Source organism: Haematobia irritans, chromosome 1, assembly GCF_050003625.1.
Source record: "Haematobia irritans isolate KBUSLIRL chromosome 1, ASM5000362v1, whole genome shotgun sequence".
Classification (NCBI taxonomy): Eukaryota; Metazoa; Arthropoda; class Insecta; order Diptera; family Muscidae; genus Haematobia; species Haematobia irritans.
The window spans coordinates 122,949,722-122,971,320 of record NC_134397.1 but is presented as its reverse complement, the minus strand read 5'-3'; the positions used below and the strand labels follow the sequence as shown (position 1 = coordinate 122,971,320).

The window sequence follows — 21,599 nt, the reverse complement described above, 5'->3', positions numbered from 1 at the left end:
AGACAGGACACGCCATACACTGAACTTTGTCTAAACTTGTTGGCTGGTGAAGCGCCGGCCACCAGGCTACAACACCATATAGCATTATAGGTCTAACCACTGCCGTGTATAGCCAATGCACAATTTTTGGTTTTAGTCCCCACTTTTTCCCTATTGCCTTTTTGCACGAGTATAAAGCTACCGATGCTTTCCTCGCCCTTTCTTCAATATTAAGCTTAAAGTTCAGTTTCCTGTCCAAAATAACGCCAAGGTATTTTGCACACTCACTAAAGGGAATTTCCATACCCCCTAAGGAAATAGGCCTAACCGTGGGAGTTTTGCGATCTTTGCAGTACATGACTAGTTCTGTCTTTGCAGGATTTACCCCAAGACCATTATCTTTCGCCCATTTCTCAGTCATCCGGAGGGCTCTCTGTATAATATCTCTGATTGTGGATGGAAATTTTCCCCTGACTGCTAGCGTCACATCATCTGCGTATGCCACCACTTTTATCCTTTCTTTTTCTAGGGAAGTCCGAAGGTTGTTTATAGCAACATTCCAAAGAAGAGGTGATAGAACTCCTCCTTGGGGAGTGCCTCTGTTCACATACCTTTGTATGTTTGCTTGCCCTAGTGTGGCTGAAATGCGTCTCTTCCTTAGAAGTTCGTCTAACAGCCTAAGTATACCTGGATCAACATTCAGAGTTGTTAGTCCATTTAATATCGAGCTCGGATGGACGTTATTGAACGCCCCTTCGATGTCTAGAAACGATTGTGTATTCTTTGACAGATAGTGAGCTTTCAATAAAGCTGACTAGTTCATGTAATGCGGTCTCAGTAGACCTGCCCTTCGAGTATGCATGTTGCCGTTTCGAGAGCAAACTTGAATCGACGCTAGTTCTAAGATAAATATCTATCATCCTCTCCAGAGTCTTAAGTAGAAATGATGATAAGCTGATTGGTCGGAAATCCTTCGCATTTGAGTGGGAGTCTTTTCCCGCTTTAGGTATGAAAACGACTTTTGATTCCCTCCACTTTCCTGGAATATATGCTAAGTTGATACATCCTATTTATATCGCCGACAACCAGGGGATAATTCTGTCAGCCACCGCTTGTAACTCCGCCGGAGTAATTCCATCAGGTCCGGGGGATTTGAATGATCCAAAGCTATTTAACGCCCATTTTATTCTAGATTCCGATACAATTTCCTCGATAGGAAACGACCCATGAGCCACTGTGGCACCGCCAGTACATGGTTCAACCGTCTGATTTCCGGGAAAATGTGTGTCCAATAGTACCTCCAGCGTCTCCTCACTGGACGTTGTCCAATTGCCCTCCGATGTTTTAATGAAACCTGGAGCGGAGTTCGTGGGTGCTATCACCTTCCGTAGTCTGGAAGCCTCGGTCGTATTCTCAATGCTGCTGCCGTAATCATTCCAAGAGTTATGCTGAGCCTTTCTCAGTTCTCGCTTGTATCCTCTCAGATTCTTCTTGTAAGCGTCCCAATCCACAGGAGCTCTGGTGGACTTTGCTTTATTAAAGAGCTTCCTGCACGTTTTCCTCATATTACCTAACTCCGTAGACCACCATGGTGGTCGATTTTGCACCCTTGGCTTCCCTCTAGGGCATGCAGCTTTCAGTGAAGTGTTCAAGGCCTTAGTAAAGAACAATCCAAACAATGGACTGAAGCAGGATGAAGTGCCCCAAAGAAGGCAAAAACAATTCAATCGGCTGGTAAGGTTATGGCAACGGTTTTTGGGACTTCAAAGGCATTTTATTGATTGACTATCTGCAAAAGGGTAAAACAATAATTTCAGAGTACTATTGCAACCTTTCGGATCAATTAAATGTACAAATTTGAGAAAAACGTCCTTGCTTACAACACAAAAAAATAATTTTTCATCAAGACAACGCACCAGCGCACAAGAGTGTTTTAACAATGGCTATAATCAACGAATTAAAGTACGACTTGCTGGACCACCCACCTTATTCTCCGCATTTAGCTCCCAGTGACTTTTACCCAAATCTAAAAAAATTCCTTGCTGGCAAGCGTTTTACCTCAAGCGTTTTCCGAACCGCCGTCGTAGGAAGCAAATTTTAATTTTTCGCTTTTTCAGCTTTTTTTTTCTTCATATGCTATCAAAGTCCTTTAAAAACGAGTTAAGGACAACCTTATTTTCCAAATTAAGACTCGACTTCCAGTAGAAATTATGCTATATTTCAAGTAAAAAACGTCTTTAAAATAAAGTGTTGAAAAACATGTCCCATATTTGAACGATTTTTTGCCTTGTAGCCAACATACAAAAAGACAACAAATTTAAAGACAATTTCATTAAATTTAAAGAATTTTTCTGAATTATTAAAGTCAAATTGACCTTAGCCCAAACATTTTTTCTTTCATGTTATGATACGCATTTTTAAGTCAAATCACTTAATTATAAGGACAATACTACTTTATTGAAAAGTTTATCGACTTTTGGACTATGAAAAAAACTTTATATTAGAGAAATGTGTCTTCAATGCTAAGCAAAATTTGCATTCGTATTTTAAAGACATGAAATTTTTGACCTCACGACAATATTTTTTTCAGTGTAGGTTTAATGAAAAGCTTTCTCACTTTTATGAATGAATTTTTATGAATTTGGGGGCGGATTGATTATATATCCAAGTGGCATAGATTTTCTGATCATAGTTACATCTGTATATACTTGAAGATAGTCCAACATGGGCACTGTGCAGAAGATCTACCTTCTACCACCTTGGCGATCAAAGTCTTTATGTGGTATGAAGGGAACTTCTAGAAAGCTCTCGAAGAAGGCAATATCCGCTAAAACTCTGGAGGACTATAATGCCTACGAATCTGAGCAAATGTAAGCGTGACATAGATAGATAGATAGGTTAAATATAAAGCAAGTGCGAGGCTTCTAGGCTAACTCTGAAAAAACATATCCGGTTCCAAAGATTTTGTCTTTACATTAAGGATTTTGGTATTGATCCCGGCCAAAGAAGCAGAGAATTAAAGTAAGGATATATTTAAAGAACTTTTGAACTTGAGTTTTGCTATCAAAGTTCTTCAAAAACTTGTTGACGATAGCTTACATTCAGATTTCAAGTATGCTATGTTTCAAGTAGAAAACTAAAGTGTTGAAAACCACATCCTATTTTTAAACTCAAGAAAAAGTCAACAAATTTAAAGACAATTCCATTAATTTTGAAGAATTTTCCGATTTATTAAAGTCAAGTTGAGCTTAGTCCAAAAATATTTTCTGTCATATTATGATACCCATTTTTAAGACGAATCACTTATTTATAAGGACAAAACGACTTCATTGAAAAGTTTATCGACTTTTGGACAAAGAAAAACACTTTATATCAAAATTCTCATTCGTATTATAAGGACATGAAATCTTTGGCCTCATGACAATATTTTTTCATGCAGTATGGAATGAAAGTCCCCATCTTCTAACAAGACCTAGTAACAGTATAAATATTGATTTCTATATGCAAATTTATGCAAAATTTAAAAAATTTCCCAACTAAATAAAATACTTGGCAAATTTACATAATAAAGCAATTATGTAATTAGAGGTGGGCAATTTATTCTTGTGGGCTCTTTAATGAATAAAATTTTGTGAAATGGGTGCGCAGTTAATTGCGTGCGTTTTATTATTCTCACTGGTATTTACGAGCCTTTCACGTACACACCCAAAAGACGAACAAATGAAATCCTCGAGACAGACAAAATGTCTACAATAATATCAAGTCATGACCACTTAGTAAGACATTGACAATATTATTTTTTGAGGCAATCCGAAAACCCATTCCAAAGGAATCTTCAAAGTTCGATGTTGGTAGCAATTGTCTGAAATAAGGCAATAAATTAAGTGATAAAATGTTGGAAAGTTGATGGGAGCAAATAAAAAAAATCTTTCTACTATTTTTGCATTGAAAGAAATTTTTGTTTTTTTAGGATTATGCAATAGTAGAACAATTCGAATACAAGTTTTGTTACGGATCCAAAAATGAAAAGCCAAGGTCGGTGAGGTCCCGTATCATTTATATCACGTGATAGGTTATGTGGCAGCCCTATGTATCAGGCTCACTTAGACTATTCTGTCCATTGTGATACCACATTGGTGAACTTCTCTCTTATCACTGAGTGCTGCCCGATTCCATGTTATGCTCAATGACAAGGGATCACGTGATAGTGAAATAGTTAGTACTTCGAGCTTTCCTTAAATCCTACACAGAAAAAATCCGCAGTTAAACTAACACTAAATTTAACTTATTTTTTTTTAATTTTAATATTTCTGCGAAATTTTCCGCAACCCAATGAAATTTTCCTTTTTTCAGTATCTCTCAAACATTTTATGAACTAAACGTGGATATAAAGTTCAATGACCGTACTCATAAGATCAATATGAACTGAAGCAGAGGAAATTTTTCGTACCATTCCGAAAAATAGTAATAATGAACTACTGTATGGTTAAAATGGTCATAATTTGGCACCAATGATTTTTTCCCTTACTTTAAGTTAAGTTTTTCTTCTATGAGAGGGTGTAATTCAGTAAATTGCAGTTAATTTTCCTGGTTTTAACAACGCTTTATAGAAATCTCAAAATGTGGAGTACAATTTAGTCTAATTTTCGCACAAGGTAGTTCAATCTTCCTATAAAACAGTTTACTGTTTTCTGTGTATATTATCAACGAGTGCTGCCCGATTCTAATTTTAACTAATTATAAAAAATGATCCCATTTTTTTAGCTGATTCCCAATGGCTTATTCAACTATTTAGAGATGTTGCGCAGAAATGAAATGAATTTGATGATCGGCTGAAACTAGGATTGAATCCAAGATCATTTATATGAAAGTCGGGCATGCCAACAATTACAGAGTGCCCAGGTATTGTGTAGTCCGAAATAATTAAAATTTTAACATTCCAATAGGTGCTAGGATCTCTTCCGGCGCATTCTGAAATGTATTTCAGACATTGCGTTATCGTTCAGATTTTGCATTGCAGGATTGTGTTGTGATCTGGCTACCCGAATAGGAGTTACACCCAAGCGCCAGAAGCCCACATTCCTTTTTGACATCAGAAGCTCATACTCAGCCGTCGCTGTCGCCTCGGGCACATGTGTATTCTAGTATACATAGGGGTGCCTCGTTTACGCTAAGACAACAGGCTTTTCGACCTGTTGCTGAATTCTTCTATTATACTCCGTCTGCTCCCATATCCGTAGATGTAAGGTTGGAGTAATTACGCTCACATAATTGAGTTCACTTTCCATTTTGAGCCTACAGATATTGTGCCCATCCATCCTCCTTGACTATTTGATTCTTTATAATTACCTTTGAGAATTTCTGAAAAGTGGCACTCGCAATAAAGGGTGGTACATTCGTTTAAAAAAAGTGGCACACTTTTCCATAAATAACAAGTAAGTAAGGGACCGACTATATTATACCCTGCACCACTTTGTAGATTCACATTTTCGATACCATATCAAATCCGTCAAATGTTTTGGGTGCTATATATAAAGGGGAATACATTCAAATCTGATTCGATCTGGACAAAATTTGTTAGACTTCTTAAAAAAAGGTAGACTTAAAATTTCAGTCGGCTAATCCACTGAGGTGGAACACAATGTTAGTAAAAAACATGTAAGGAAAGTTTAAAGTCGGGCGGGACCGACTACATTATACCCTGCGCCACTTTGTATATCCACATTTTCGATACCATATCAAATTCGTCAAATGTGTTGGGTGCTATATATAAGGGGGAATACATTCAAATCTGATTCGATCTGTACAAAAGTCGGGCGGGACTATATTATACCCTGCACCACTTTGTAGATCCACATTTTCGATACCATAACAAATCCGTCAAATGTGTTGGGTGCTATATATAAAGGGGAATACATTCAAATCTGATTCGATCTGGACAAAATTTGTTAGACTTCTTAAAAAAAGGTAGACTTAAAATTTCAGTCGGCTAATCCACTGAGGTGGAACACAATGTTAGTAAAAAACCAGTAAGGAAAGTTTAAAGTCGGGCGGGACCGACTATATTATACCCTGCACCACTTTGTACATCCACATTTTCGATACCATATCAAATTCGTCAAATGTGTTGGGTGCTATTTATAAAGGGGAATACATTCAAATCTGATTCGATCTGGACAAAATTTGTTAGACTTCTTAAAAAAAGGTAGACTTAAAATTTCAGTCGGCTAATCCCCTGAGGTGGAACACAGTGTTAGTAAAAAACAAGTAAGGAAAGTTTAAAGTCGGGCGGGGCCGACTATATTATACCCTGCACCACTTTGTAGATCTAAATTTTCGATACCATATCACATCCGTCAAATGTGTTGGGTGCTATATATAAAGGTTTGTCCCAAATACATACATTTAAATATCACTCGATTTGGACAGAATTTGATAGACTTTTACAAAATCTATAGACTCAAAATTTAAGTTGGCTAATGCACTAGGGTGGAACACAATGTTAGTAAAAAATATGGGAAACATTTAAATCTGAAGCCATTTTAAGGAAACTTCGCAAAAGTTTATTTATGATTTATAGCTCGATATATATGTATTAGAAGTTTAGGAAAATTAGAGTAATTTTTACAACTTTTCGACTAAGCAGTGGCGATTTAACAAGGAAAATGTTGGTATTTTGACAATTTTTGTCGAAATCAGAAAAACATATATATGGGAGCTATATCTAAATCTGAACCGATTTCAATCAAATTTGGCACACATGACTATATTACTAATTGTACTTCTAGTGCAAAATTTCAACCAAATTGGGACAAAACTCTGGCTTCTGGGGCCATATAAGTCCATATCGGGCGAAAAATATATATGGAAGCTATATCTAAATCTGAACCGATTTCAATCAAATTTGGCACACATGACTATACTACCAATTGTACTCCTTGTGCAAAAATTCAAGCTAATCTGGATAAAGCTCTGGCTTGTGGGTGCATATCGGGCGAAAGATATATATGGGAGCTATATCTAAATCTGAATCGATTTCAACCAAGTTTGGCACGCATAGCTACAATGCTAAATCTACTCCCTGTGCAAAATTTCAACCAAATTGGGCCAAAACTCTGGCTTTTAGGACCATATTAGTCCATATCGGGCGAAAGATATATATGGGAGCTATATCTAAATTTGAACCGATTTCAATCAAATTTTGCACACTTGACTACACTACTAGTATTTTTTAAAGAATGGTGAAATATTTTTTAATTTAGATCCCCTCTAATTGCTTGAAATTTTATATCATCCTTCATGGTTTATCTACATTATGACACAAAAAGGCAAATGTGTTCACAAATATAGTATTCGGATGGAGAACTCGATTAATTGTTAAGACACCGACCCTATACGTAATATTAACGGTATTTAGGGTCGCAATGTATAAAAAATCTGACAGTATAAATAAATTTTATTAAAAAGTGGCACAAGATGATGAAAAGGTGGCAAACATGTAAAAAGTGTTGCATTTAGTGGCATAAGAAAAAAGTGATACAAAAGCATCACAGCTTGAATAAAGTTGCGAATTTGTCACTAAAATCGCAGAACGGTAACACTGGTGCTAATTGCTTGACTGTTGTCCAACAAGAGTATGCCACTCTGTTTCGTGTATCATCAACCCTGTTATCGATACGGATTTTTCCATCTTCGAAGTCTGTCATCTATCTGGCGTAGAATAACTTCCAGCATTTTAGTTCTTATTGCATTCTTTTGCAGTCCTTTTGTTCGTATTGCATTTTTTGAGCTTGCTTCGCTATGCAATCCAGTGTATCTCGACCTATTTACTACGTGTCCAATTGTAGGACCTCCTTTCAACAGCGTTACCGTAGTGCGACTTTAGTCGTATTTTGCATCATATTCGCTCCATGCGACTTTTTGGTACAACTTTATTTTTAAACCTCCGAAATGTGCGATATTTGTCGCACACAAAGATAGTTTTAAATTTCATAGAATGTTTTATTTAATAAAAATTTAAAAAGCTATACACAGGCTAGCAAAAAATTAGAGCTTTTTATGACTTTTTGGTACAACTTGGTTTTTTCATGGGATGTTTTATTTAATAAAAAAAAATCTACACACATAATAGATACATAATGAGAGTTTTTTTATGAGAACGCGCCTGTTTGTGCGATTTTTTTTCCAAATTTCCAACGGTAATACTGCCTTCGAAATCTTATGAATTTCCACGGTTGTTCTTGGACAGATTTCCACTTTCGAAGAGACCCCTAGAAGTGCTGATAATACAAAAAAAATCTTTTCTCACAAACGAAATTTTTAAAATTTTACCTTTCGCCTGGACGGAGAATTGACACACGAAGCAGGCGTCATCAACAGTTCTATTTCACTATAGCCATCAACGCACAAACAACACATACTGTTAGGCAGTTATATTTATAGAGCCTAGTTTTGGGCGCCCACGAGTCGATGTAAAGAAACTTTATTTAACAGAAATATAGATTTTGTTGGTCACTTTCTTAAAAATACTACTTTTGGAAACGGATAAAATATGTAATTTTACACATATTCCAAAAATGTTTGCAAGATTTCGAAAAGATGTTCGGTATTACATAAGACTATATTACATTTATAGAATGAAACTTCAAAATGTGTCTTATTAAAGACTTAAAGGTAGAAACGAACAGTGTTAACAAAAGAAAAAGGTTTCCGTTTTTTCTTTGCGTGTAGTATTTCGACATTTTTATAAATGTATGAAAAATCTAGACAGTCGGGGTTAAGCTCATCCAGCTCGTACACCCAGAGAAAGTGTAAATGTGTTTTAAGAGCAAAATGTTAGTTTTGGATTGGGAACATGTAACATGTTTAATTTCTCCCAAAATTATGAATCTGACTTCAGCAAGCAATTTATGTTTGCCGAACAACAACATCCCCAACCAAAAATAAAATTTTGATCTTGAATGTGATCACATTCCTCTGCGTGTTACTTGTATTGTTTCCAATTTTCAAATTAAACATTGAAACTGTTATTCACTTAGCGTTACCATTTCCTGAGAGTGTGTGAGCGAGGGGGCTGCAACATTAAACAAACACCTGTAAAACATGCATAATTGGCAACACTTTGGAAATTATTGTATTGGGAATAATGGCTGGCGTTACAAATAGGCTACTTTGTGTTTTCCGCGTACATAGTTGTGTACTTAGGAAAATTAATAAGCTTTTTCCCCTACCACCAAACTAATTAACTTCACCTTTATGACTTTTGCCGGCAAGGTCATCGGTGATATGGATCTACACGTAATCGTTATTGCCATTCAACTATAAACCGTTTAAGCCCAACAACAACGACGACCATCGCAAAGAAAGACCCATCAGAAAGAATATCAGGTAAAAAACGACAATCACTGCAAAGGGGGAGTCATCATTTTAGAATTCAAGGCGTTTCTTTGGGGGAAAACTTTTCGCATGACGATGATGATGAAAAACTACCGGTGGTAACGAACGACCTACCTATCTCTCAATTGACCATATGGTGGTAATTGTTGTTCCACAAATGGATGTGGGTACCTTTTAAAGCAACGGTAACTCTGAGATGTTCGTTTATGGTTGGCATTAAAGAAGGGAGACGCCATACTCGAAGAACAAGCCATGCCATACACACTGTACTCATGGAAGAACTAATAGTCATAAATTTTAGATTCACAAACAAAAACGTCAAATCACAATGTATATTTATTGCACGGTGGGACGATGACTTTTTATAAAAGTAATATTGAAACTAAAAATTGGATAAATCTGGAGCTTCGGATTTGAAGTTAGTCTTTTGGATTGTTTGTTGAATTGACAAAGAAAAGGATGGATGCAGGCCAAGTATGTATTCACAGACATTTTGGTATGGGAAGAAAGGTTATTGTGTGTAGTTTCATGTGGTTTTAAGTTTAATTCCGGCAGTGTTCGGTTTATAATGAAAAAAAAAAAAACAAGTATATACGGCCGTAAGTTCGGCCAGGCCGAAGCTTATGTACCCTCCACCATGGATTGCGTAGAAACTTCTACTGAAGCCGATGGCAAGGTATCTTAAAACTTCCTAACACCGTAATATATACCACATAATATGTAAACTAAAAAAGGCCGATTAAATACGTATATAATTAAGTTTAAAGTTTCTATAGAAATAAAATTTTGACAAAATAAAATTTTGACAACATTTTCTATAGAGGTAAAATTTTGACAAAATTTTCTATAGAAATAAAATTTGGAAAAAATTTTCTATAGAAATAAAAGTTGGAAAAAATTTTTCTATAGAAATAAAATTTTGACAAAATTTTCTATAGAAATAAAATTTTGACAAAATTTTCTATAGAAATAAAATTTTGACAAAATTTTCTATAAAAATAAAATTTTGGTAGATTATTTTTGGCTCGAGTGGCAACCATGATTATGAACCGATATGGACCAATTTTTGTGTGATTGGGGATCGGCTATATATAACTATAGACCGATATGGACCAATTTTGGCATGGCTATTAGCGGCCTTATACTAACACCACGTTGCAAATTTCAAGAGGCTTCCAAGAGGCTCCGGAGGACAAATCTGGGGATCGATTTATATGGGGGCTATATATAATTATGGACCGATATGGACCAATTCTTGCATGGTTGTTAGAGACCATATACTAACACCACGTACCAAATTTCAACCGGATCGGATGAATTTTGCTCCTCTTAGAGGCTCCGCAAGCCAAATCTGGGGATCGGTTTATATGGAGGCTATATATAATTATGGACCGATGTGAACCAATTTTTGCATGGTTTTTAGCGACCATATACTAACACGATGTACCAAATTTCAGCCTGATCGGATGAAATTGGCTTCTTTTAGAGCAATCGCAAGCCAAATTTGGGGGTCCGTTTATATGGGGGCTATACGTAAATGTGGACCGATATGGCCCATTTGCAATACCATCCAACCTATATCAATAACAACTACTTGTGCCAAGTTTCAAGTCGATAGCTTATTTCGTTCGGAAGTTAGCGTGATTTCAACAAACGGACGGACGGACGGACATGCTCAGATCGACTAAGAATTTCACTACGACCCAGAATATACATATATACTTTATGGGGTCTTAGAGCAATATTTCGATGTGTTACAAACGGAATGACAAAGTTTATATACCCCCCACCCTATGGTGGAGGGTATAAAAAAATAAATAAATAAATAAATACAGTAGGCACATTGTCGATTTCCAATAAAAAGTTTATTAGTTACGGCAAAAAAAAAAAACATTGTCGCAGAAATACATACATGAAACTGCCTAAATGTTTTATTTTTTTTTGCGTGTACATATCAAACAAAAAATTATCATGACTCAAGAAAAGTCTCGCTAAAGGTTTTATATACATTGGCAATATCAAATGAAATGTTTTTTTTCATCTTGAAACAAATGCCCCACTGTGCATCATACAGAATTTTTGGGGAAATGCGTGTTAACAACCCATAAAGCTATGTCTCTGATCGACGCAAATATAAACCGACATTAGCGCAAAACCAAAACAAAAGAAGAAAATACACAAACATTAAATAACTCAAGAATGACGCCATTGTTGCCACCCATCAAGAACACATGGGAGACAACAACAAAACAGAGAGTTTTTATACATTGAAAAATAGAGAAAGAGCTCCAACATTCGTCTATGAAAACAAAAAGCTAGCACCAACATGTTAGCTACATGCTCTCAATATCTCTCTGTTTACAAAATTCCGTGACCTCCAATAGATTGTTTGAAACAAAAACAACAACAAGTCTGGTGGGGGGAATCATTATTTCTAAATTAGATACAAAAAAAAATCGACAACATAACTTTCTCAATAAAGATACAATTTTGATACGGTGGCAGATTTTTGACAATATCCACGTCTGTGTGTGTTTGTGTGATGTTATTTTATGTTTTGTTTATCTCTTTTGATTGTTGGTTTTATCCAAATTCAATAAATATACGTTTACGTTCTTTGGGGGCTACTGGTGGGTTTGGGAGCGCTTGTGTCTACAAGTACTCATACATGTCCATAATACTCTGATGGTTTGAACGTTTGGCATCTTGAAAGCATGGTGGATTTCAGTTCCAGTTCGACGTATCCAAGCATAGGTTGTGCTCGTTGCTGTCGTAAACTTAACGGTAGTTATTCTCCGTCGTATGCTTTTCTTTCCACTAAAGACCGGTTGGCGCGCATATTTGAATTAATTAATCACCGAATCATTCGATTGCAATAGACGCCAGATTTCATTTCTATTGCATTGAATAAATTAATTCCATGTTACAAAAAAAAAAACAGAAAATATTAAAAAGTAAAAAAATGAAATCATAAGAAATTGCGTTCAAACGTAAATCGAATTTATCTGAAGTCGTTAAAGAAAAGAAAAAAAAAACAAAAACAACAAAACATCAACAATACAAAAATTAAATTAAGCCCCAAGAATATTTTTGCACAGTTCATGGTGAATTGGTATACAATAGAGATGTTAATTAAATACGAAAATGAAATTGAGAATAGACAAAAAAATAATATTTAATGGAAAATAAATAAATTGCTCTGTGGGAAAATAAACAATATATAGATGGTATATTAATAAAAAGTAATAATATTAGGGAAGCAATTGGCGCTATGTGGCCTGTACCGCCAACTACTTTTCAAGATGTTAATTTACATTGGAGGAGAGGATCAACGTCACCTGAATACATTTAGGATAGTCATTGTTACTGAATAGTTAAAAGTCTATTATGACACTACCCACAATTTGTTTCCTGTCCCCTTTTCCAAACTGTAGCAGGTTCTGAATTGCTCATTTGCCTCGACGGGTGGTGAAGGGAGGTCATTTACATTGGTAGTGCTCCAAGTTTTCCTAATAATCACAAAATGCCCTACATACATCAATTTCCGTTGTTCCTACTCGACAAACATGTGCCTTCAACTTTAGGTGGTTGGTCTTCATTGCCAGTGTTTCTTCTTCTCGTGTTTGGGTCAACCCAAAGTATTTTCATCGCCCCACTACCATTGTACTGTTTCCAAATAGCTCTATGTGTCTCCAGAGCTCATTTAGCCGTATGTTTCCTATCCTAAGAACTTAAGAAGTGTATCAAATTTTTTAAAGCCAAGTTCCATGGAATATTATTTTACATAAAGATATCCATTTTAATGTCGAATAATTTAACTCCAAGGACAAAAACCCTTTAATGAAAAGTTTAAAAAATCGTTGTATCAATGAAGTGTGTGGTGAATTTTTCTCTTATCAACACACAAAATTTTTTTTCTGATTTAATCACAAAATTAACTGATCCAATTAATTTGTTAATTGAAATGTCTTCAATCACGAAAATGATAGTATGAATGACAGTTTTAATTGAGTATAAAAAAATTGATTAAAAAATTAATTGATTTCATTAGCAATTTTCAATAATTTTTTTAATTGATTCAATTAAATTTTCATTAATAACGAAACTATTTTTAATCACAATACTATATTTCAATCACTTCTTTAACTATTTTTAATCCTTTTTAGTTTGATTCAAAAATTGAATGTTTCAAAAAAATTTAACTAAAAATTAAAAAAAAAATATGTATCCATAATTTTTTAACTGGCTTACTCTTTCGAATTTGATTAAAAAATTGTATCAATTAATTTTTTAATTGAAAATTTCAATCATTGACTCAATGTTCCTAGTTTGATTAAGAGGTTAATAGTCGCAATTAATTTTTTAATTGAAAATGTTTTCAACTTCAATCAACTTTTTAATTAGGAATATTTTGGTGATATTTTTTTCTGTGAATGAGTGCCCGATTCTATGTTTAGCTCAATGACAAGGGACTTCCTTTTTAAAACCGAGCCCGAACGGCATTTCACATTGTGGTGAAACAACCTAGGTTAGGTCAGGCCGGTAGTTTTATACGATTTGCTAGAAGTTTTAAAATATAAAACATACGAGGATGGGCCAACAAAAACTTGACCTGCAAAAAATATCAAACAGCCTTAAAAAGAAAATATTTACTGACTGATAATTGACATCGTGATTTTTATGCCTTCACGCAGAGAAGAAATACACGCAGAGAGGGAATATGGTCACCCCAAACATGTTTTAAGAGCAACATGTTATTTTTGGATGGTTACCATGGAACATTTTTGTCGCGAAAATGTTGTTTTCTCGGCAAACATATACATAATTGCCGAAATCAAACATATGCTTTTTGAGAAAATATGTTAACATGGTTGCCGCAAACATGTTACATGTTCTCCGTCCAAAAATAACATTTTGATCTCGAAACATGGTTGAGGTGACCATATTCCTTCTCTGGCTGAAAGCAAAATGTTATTTTTGGACGGTGAGGATGGAAAATTTTGTGCCAAAAATATTGTTTTCTTGGCAAACATATATATGGTTGCCGAAATCACATTCATAATTTTCGAGAGAACAACATGGTTGCGATAAACATGTTCCATGTTCACCATCCAAATATAAAATGCTCTTGAACATGTTTGTTTTTTAGGTGTAACGAGTAAAGATCACAGGAAGTTTACCGAATCGCTTCAATAATTCGTCAAAGGCATGCTTTGTGGTCAACTTACCCTTCTCCAGGTCAGAAACTGAAGCCGAACCATTTTGTCGGCGGTGACTGACACCATCGGCGGCGGCGAGTTAATGGCTGACCCGACGAAATTATGTCTACTTGGCGTAGGCCAATTATCAATTAAAATATCAAACTAAAATATGGGAGCCGCTATGAGATTAATCGTACAACCAATATTAAAACCTAATTTTCATTTTGTTCATATACAGGCAAAAACTTTTTTCTGATTCAATTACGAAATTAATTGATACAATTATTTTTTAATCGAAATGTCTTTAATCCCGAAAATGATAATATCAATCACAGTTTTAATTTGTTATAAAAAATTACTTGATTAAAAAATAAATTGATTTCATTAGCAAATTCCAATTAATTTTTTAATTGATTCAATTAAAAAATTAATTGATGTTTATTGTAAAACTCAATTAATTTTTTATCTGAAAAGGTAATTTCAATTACTTTAATAACTGACTTAGTGTTTTTAGTTTGGTTGTTTGAAGAAATTAAAAATTAAATTTTTTTCCATATTTTTTAACTGACTTACCCCCATTTTCATAAAGCTCCGTTAGTGTTCCGTTAACTAACCAACTTTTAAAACGTATTATAGACGAAGCTGTCATCTTGCTTTTATATTCCATAGGCCACTTAGGAACTTAACTGACGAAAATTTTTCAGTAAAATTTAACCGGAGAGAATATATTTGCAATTTACTTTCTGTTAACTGGCAGTTAAAGTCTAACGGAGCTACATGAAAATGGCCGTTAGTCCTCTAAGTTTGATTAAAAAGTTAATTGTATCAATTAATTTATTAATTTTCAACTTCAATCAACTTTTTAATTGTTGATTGGTGATATTTTTTATATCTTTTATTTGTTATTTTTATAAATGGACGGCCTGCCAAGAAGAGATCGTGAAATTTTGTAATATTATACTCTGTAGCAGGTTGAAGGCACCTAAGCGGAGTTTATAGAATCCAAAGTGTGACCCTTATTTCAGCACTTTTCACACGCGTTAAAAGATACGAGTCTGATCTGCAGAAATTTCAACAGTAGCCGTTTACCAAAATGCACTAGAGATTGTAATCAGAGACTTAAAATTTTGCAAAAGTCGACATTTCGAGTTTTCAAATTTTTATACCCTTCACCACTACTGTGGCACAGGGTATAATAAGTTTGTGCATTTGTATGTAATGCCGAGAAAGAGTAGTCATAGACCCATCTTTTAGTAGACCGATCGTCTTAGAATTAAATTCTGAGTCGATGGGGCGTATATAAACTTTGTTATTCCGTTTGTATTCTGAGTCGTGGTCAAATTCTAAGTCGATCTAGCGATGTCTATCCGTCTGTCTGTTGAAATCACGCTAACTTCCGAAACAAGCTATCGAATTGAAATCTGTCCATTTTCACGCATAGTCAGCATATAAACAGACCCCCAGATTTGGCTTGCGGAGCCTCTTAGAGAAACAAATTTCATCCGATCGGGTTGAAATTTGGTATGTGGTGTTAGTATATGGTATCTAACATTTATGCAATTGGTCCATATCGGTCCATAATTATAAACCGATCCCCAGATTTTGTTTGCGGGCCCTCTTGAAGGAGCAAAGTTTATCCGATCCGTGGTGTAAGTAGCCACTAACATACATGCAAAAATTGGTCTATATCGGTCTATAATTATATATAGCCCCATTTAAACCGATGCCCAGGTTTGACCTCAAGAACCTCTTGGAGGAGCAAATTTCATCCGATTCGATTACTATACGTTGTACGTTGAGTTAGCATATATCCTTTAACAGCCATGCATAAATTGGTTAATATCGGTCTATAATTATTTATAGCCACTACATAAACCGAGCAAAAATTGGTTCATATCGGTTCGTATTTATTTATAGACTCCCCTATTTATACCGGTAAATATTTTCTTGGAGGTGTTTTTTACACCGAAAAAAAGTAAACTGTTTTATAGGAAGAATGAACTATCTCGCACGAGAATTGAATTAAATTGTACCCCACATTTTGAGATTTCCACAAAGCGTTGTTAAAACCAGGAAAATTTAATGACCTGTTGTACTTTTTAACTGCAATTCACAAAATTAAATCCTCTCATAGAAGAAAAAATTAACTAAAAACAAGTAAGGAAAGTCTATATTATACCCTGGCGGGGCCGACTATATTATACCCTGCACCACTTTGTAGATCTAAATTTTCGATACCATATCACATCCATCAAATGTGTTGGGGGCTATATATAAAGGTTTGTCCCAAATACATACATTTAAATATCACTCGATCTGGACAGAATTTGATAGACTTCTACAAAATCTATAGACTCAAAATTTAAGTCGGCTAATGCACTAGGGTGGAACACAATGTTATTAAAAAATATGGGAAACATTTAAATCTGAAGCAATTTTGAGGAAACTTCGCAAAAGTTTATTTATGATTTATCGCTCGATATATATGTATTGGAAGTTTAGGAAAATTAGAGTCATTTTTAAAACTTTTCGACTAAACAGTGGCGATTTTACAAGGAAAATGTTGGTATTTTGACCATTTTTGTCGAAATTAGAAAAACATATATATGGGAGATATATCTAAATCTGAACCGATTTCAACCAAATTTGGCACGCATAGCTACAATGCTAATTCTACTCCCTGTGCAAAATTTCAACTAAATCGGAGCAAAAAATTGGCCTCTGTGGTCATATGAGTGTAAATCGGGCAAAAGCTATATATGGGAGATATATCTAAACCTGAACCGATTTCAACCAAATTTGGCACGCATAGCTACAATGCTAATTCTACTCCCTGTGCAAAATTTCAACTAAATCGGAGCAAAAAATTGGCCTCTGTGGTCATATGAGTGTAAATCGGGCGAACGATATATATGGGAGCTATATCTAAATCTGAACCGATTTCAACCAAATTTGGCACGCATAGCTACAATGCCAATTCTACTCCCCGTGCAAAATTTCAATTAAATGTGTAAATCGGGCGAACGATATATATGGGAGCTATATCTAAATCTGAACCGATTTTAATAAAATTTGGCACACTTGACTACACTACTAATTGTACTCCTAGTGCAAAATTTCAACCAAATTGGGGTAAAACTCTGGCTTCTGGGCCATATAAGTCCATATCGGGCGAAATATATATATCGGGAGCTATATCTAAGTCTGAACCGATTTCTTCCAAAATCAATAGGGTTCTATTCTGAGCCAAAACACATACTTGTGCCAAATTTGAAGTCGATTGGACTAAAACTGCGACTTAGACTTTGATTACAAAAATCTGTTCACGGACAGACGGAAATGGCTAAATCGACTCAGGAGCCCACCCTGAGCATTTTTGCCAAAGACACCATGTGTCTATCTCGTCTCCTTCTGGGTGTTGCAAACATATGCACTAACTTATAATACCCTGTTCCACAGTGTGGCGCAGGGTATAATAAAAAAAAAAACTAAAAAAAAAAAAAAATAAAAGTATTAAAAGGCTACTGTGACATATCTTCATATGAATTTTCTCTGCGTGTATTCACCGTCATTTCACACATTCGGAAAATTTTATTTATTCAAAATCAATTCATGTGAAATATTTGTACATTTCGCTATGTATAATTGCTAAAGAAAATCGATGCGAAATTAAAGAGTGCTCTAAAAATAAAATTTTATTTACACTTTGAATTTGTGCTGTATGGTTCGATGATTTTCAATATTTTTTTCCAGTATCGTTTCAAGTGGGACGTGTCCATGTAACAAAGCAAACAGTTCATTAAAGTGTCAAAATGCGCCAGCAATTTCAGATTTGTTTATAAACTATAAATGTCTATAAATACGCATTTTATAGGCATATTAAACAATAATAAAGCCATACCGTGTAATTTATTACACACTATTTATTATATTTGTTAAAGAGTATGTATTAAAATATGTAAGGGTAAATTCTGTGTACATAGAACTTCCATATGGAAATGAGGTAGGGATAAACGTAAAAAGGGTATTCCACAATGAATGGACAAGGAAAAATATTTTGATTAGTATGGGGAAACTAAAAAAATATTTCAAACTTTACAAGGTAGCTAACACAGAGGGTTATTAATTCAAAGGAAAACAACAAATTTATGGAGAAAACTACATTAAAACGAGGTTCACGAATTTGTCTTTAAATTAAAAAAATCTTTTTGTGTTCTTAATGTAAAATAAAGAGTCAATATTTTTTGTAGCTTTGCAAGCTTAATATCTATAATACCAGAAACTTTCTTCCCACATAACAGAGCAGTTTTATTTATATTTTTATTTATTAAAACCTATGCAAAATATTTCCAGTACGATAACTAACACGTCCATATCCAGTGGAATTGTGAGCATGTGAAAGCAAACGTATTTGAAATTTTATACAAATTGCCAAGATTAAAGGCGAATTCCTTAAAGAAAAAAAAATATATAATTCCATAACGAAATCATTCATTCTGAAAGTGCCAAATGTGATATTTAAAATAGAAAAAACGTAAAAAAACTAAAGCTGAAAAAAGAACAACAACCCCCATTAACCCGATAACACCACCCTCAAACCCATTTTGTTTTTGTGAAACAATCAGTTTATAATTATTAGATATTAAACGACACATGTACACTTGCTATACCGCAAAAAACAAAATAATTTTATAAAAACGTTTAAAATTTCCTGTTTTAAATGGTCGCCGACGATAAACCTCGCAAAAATGCCATTATGGAATTGGTCAAGCGATACAAAGAGGGAAAATTGACCACATCACATGTGCGGAAAATGAACAGTAGGTATTCGCTCCAGAATTTACTATTTAAGAATATAATATCAAATTTATAAAATTTACCTACACTTGGAAAATAGCATATGTATAAAGCTTTGTTTTGTCGGGAAAATATTGGACTGGAAATATAAAAACCAAGTACATACGGCCTAAAGGTCGCCAAGGCCGAGTCTAATAGACCCTCAATGCATAGATAAAAACAACTATATACGCCAATAAGTTCGGCCCGGGTGGATTTGATGACAGATATTCTCACTAGCAAATGATAATCTTCCCGAAGTTACATTTAGAGTTTCTACATATGGAGGATACACCAGATTCTGGATTTACAAGAACCAGTTTTGTTTGAGTTTTATAGGTATCGTAAAAATCTCGTCAAAATGTGCTCGAAAATCCGATAGAATAACGAGTTTCATATGATTTGAATAATTCTATAGATGTTTATCCCCATTACTCGAATGAGCACGAGGTGTAAACTCGGGAAATTATTACTTCTAGCTTCGTGCAATTTAGATGCCCCATGCACCTTCTATCCTCTCAAGAAGTTAAATGGGGAAATTGGTCGCCGTGAATTTGTAAATCTATATTTACAAATTCACGGCGATCGGATAAAAATTGTGGTGTGTAGAGGTCCAAGATTTTAAAACGGCAGATTGGTTTATATGGGTGCCACACCAAAATATAGACCGTGATCGGGCTATATGGGGTCTTCACCGAAAGAATTCTCTTCGTAAAAAGAACGAAAAATTTCATTAAAAGTACCAAGTTTGTCGTTGTTTTACAACCAAAGAAACTTTTCATTAAAAGTGCGAAATATTTCGTACTTTGTAAGAAAAAAATTGTTCTTTTTATGAAAATGTTTCATACTTTTTATGAAACACTTCCGTACTTTTTTTGAAAAATTTTCGAATTTTTAGAAAAAAAAATATTTCGTAGACGTTTCGTATATTCGTAAAATGTTCTTCGTAAAATTAACGAAAATGAATGAAAATTTCGTTGTTTTAATGAAGAATTCACGAAGAATAGTTAATGAAAAATTAACGAAGAGAATTCTTTCGGTGTATATGAAAACATGAACCGATAAACGCCTCTTTGTGGACCTAAATAATTTCTAGATTTCCAATTGCAAACAAATCGTATGAAAATTGCGGTATATAAGTGCTCAAGATCCCAAATCGGGGGATCGGTTTATACGAGAGCTATATCAAAGCCTGGATCAGTATGTACCTTATTCGGCACATCTCCTTGTGGACCAAAAGTCAAAACTGGAGATCGGTCTACAACTCTTTTCGGACCTAAAATACCTTTACATTTTGAATTTCAGCCAAATCGGACTCTCAAGAAGTAAAATTGAGAGATCGAACTATATGGGGCCTATACCAAAACGTGGGCCGATATGCACCATATTCGGCACACCACTTTGTGGATCGAAAATATGTCTAGATTTTGAGTTTCAAACAAATCGGATAAATATTGCGGTGTTTAGAAACCCAAGAAGTCAAGTCTGTCATGTATAAAGATCGGTCTATATGGGGGCTATACCAAAACGTGGATCGATACACATCATATTCGCCACAACTCTTTTTGGATCTAAAATACCTTTACATTTTGAATTTCAGCCAAATCGGATGAAAATTGGGGTGCTATACTCTCAAGAAGTCAAATCGGGAGATCCACCTATATGGGGGCTATACCGATATACATCATATTCGGCACACCACTTTGTGGACCTAAAATATCGCTAGATTTCTAATTTCAGGCAAATCGCATGAAAATTGCGGTGTGTAGGTACTCAAGACCCCAAATCGGGGGATCGGTTTATATGGGAGCTATATCAAAACCTAGGCCGATATAGCCCATCTACGAACTTGTCTTGTGTGCAGACAAAAGACGAATCTGTGCCAAATTTCAGGACGATTATTGAAGGCTGTAGCGTAATTACAACTAGAGGTGTGCACGTGACACGAAATTGTCGTGACTCACGAAAATTTTCGTGAGTCACGCGTGACAACAGCGTGAGTGTGCGTGAGCGTGATTAACAAACCATAATGTCGTGCGTGAGCGTGAGTCACGAAAATAATATCTTCGTGAGTGTGCGTGAATAACGAATTACACTCACGAAAATATTCCTGCTCACCAACATAAAACGGTTAAGAGTTAAATTCAATTACAATTTTAGTGCCAGGTGTCCAGTGTTAAGAGTTTA

General features: G+C 34.9%; 1 protein-coding gene across 6 annotated transcripts in view; it reads left to right on the top strand.

The window, feature by feature from the left end:
- The window catches only part of LOC142221773 (uncharacterized), a 68,281-nt gene that overhangs the window by 13,328 nt on the left and 33,354 nt on the right, over positions 1-21,599 (top strand). The window contains exons 1-2 of one of the 6 annotated variants that reach the window (XM_075291571.1): positions 12,102-12,329; positions 18,930-19,396. The exons of 1 other annotated variant lie outside the window; for it this stretch is intronic. In XM_075291571.1, coding sequence (XP_075147686.1) covers positions 19,297-19,396 — 100 coding nt within the window. In that variant the 5' untranslated portion in view covers positions 12,102-12,329; positions 18,930-19,296. Of the gene's footprint in view, positions 1-12,101; positions 12,488-18,929; positions 19,397-21,599 lie in introns of those variants that run through there. 4 more of the 6 variants (XM_075291570.1, XM_075291569.1, XM_075291573.1 and 1 more) reach the window with 4 other exon arrangements.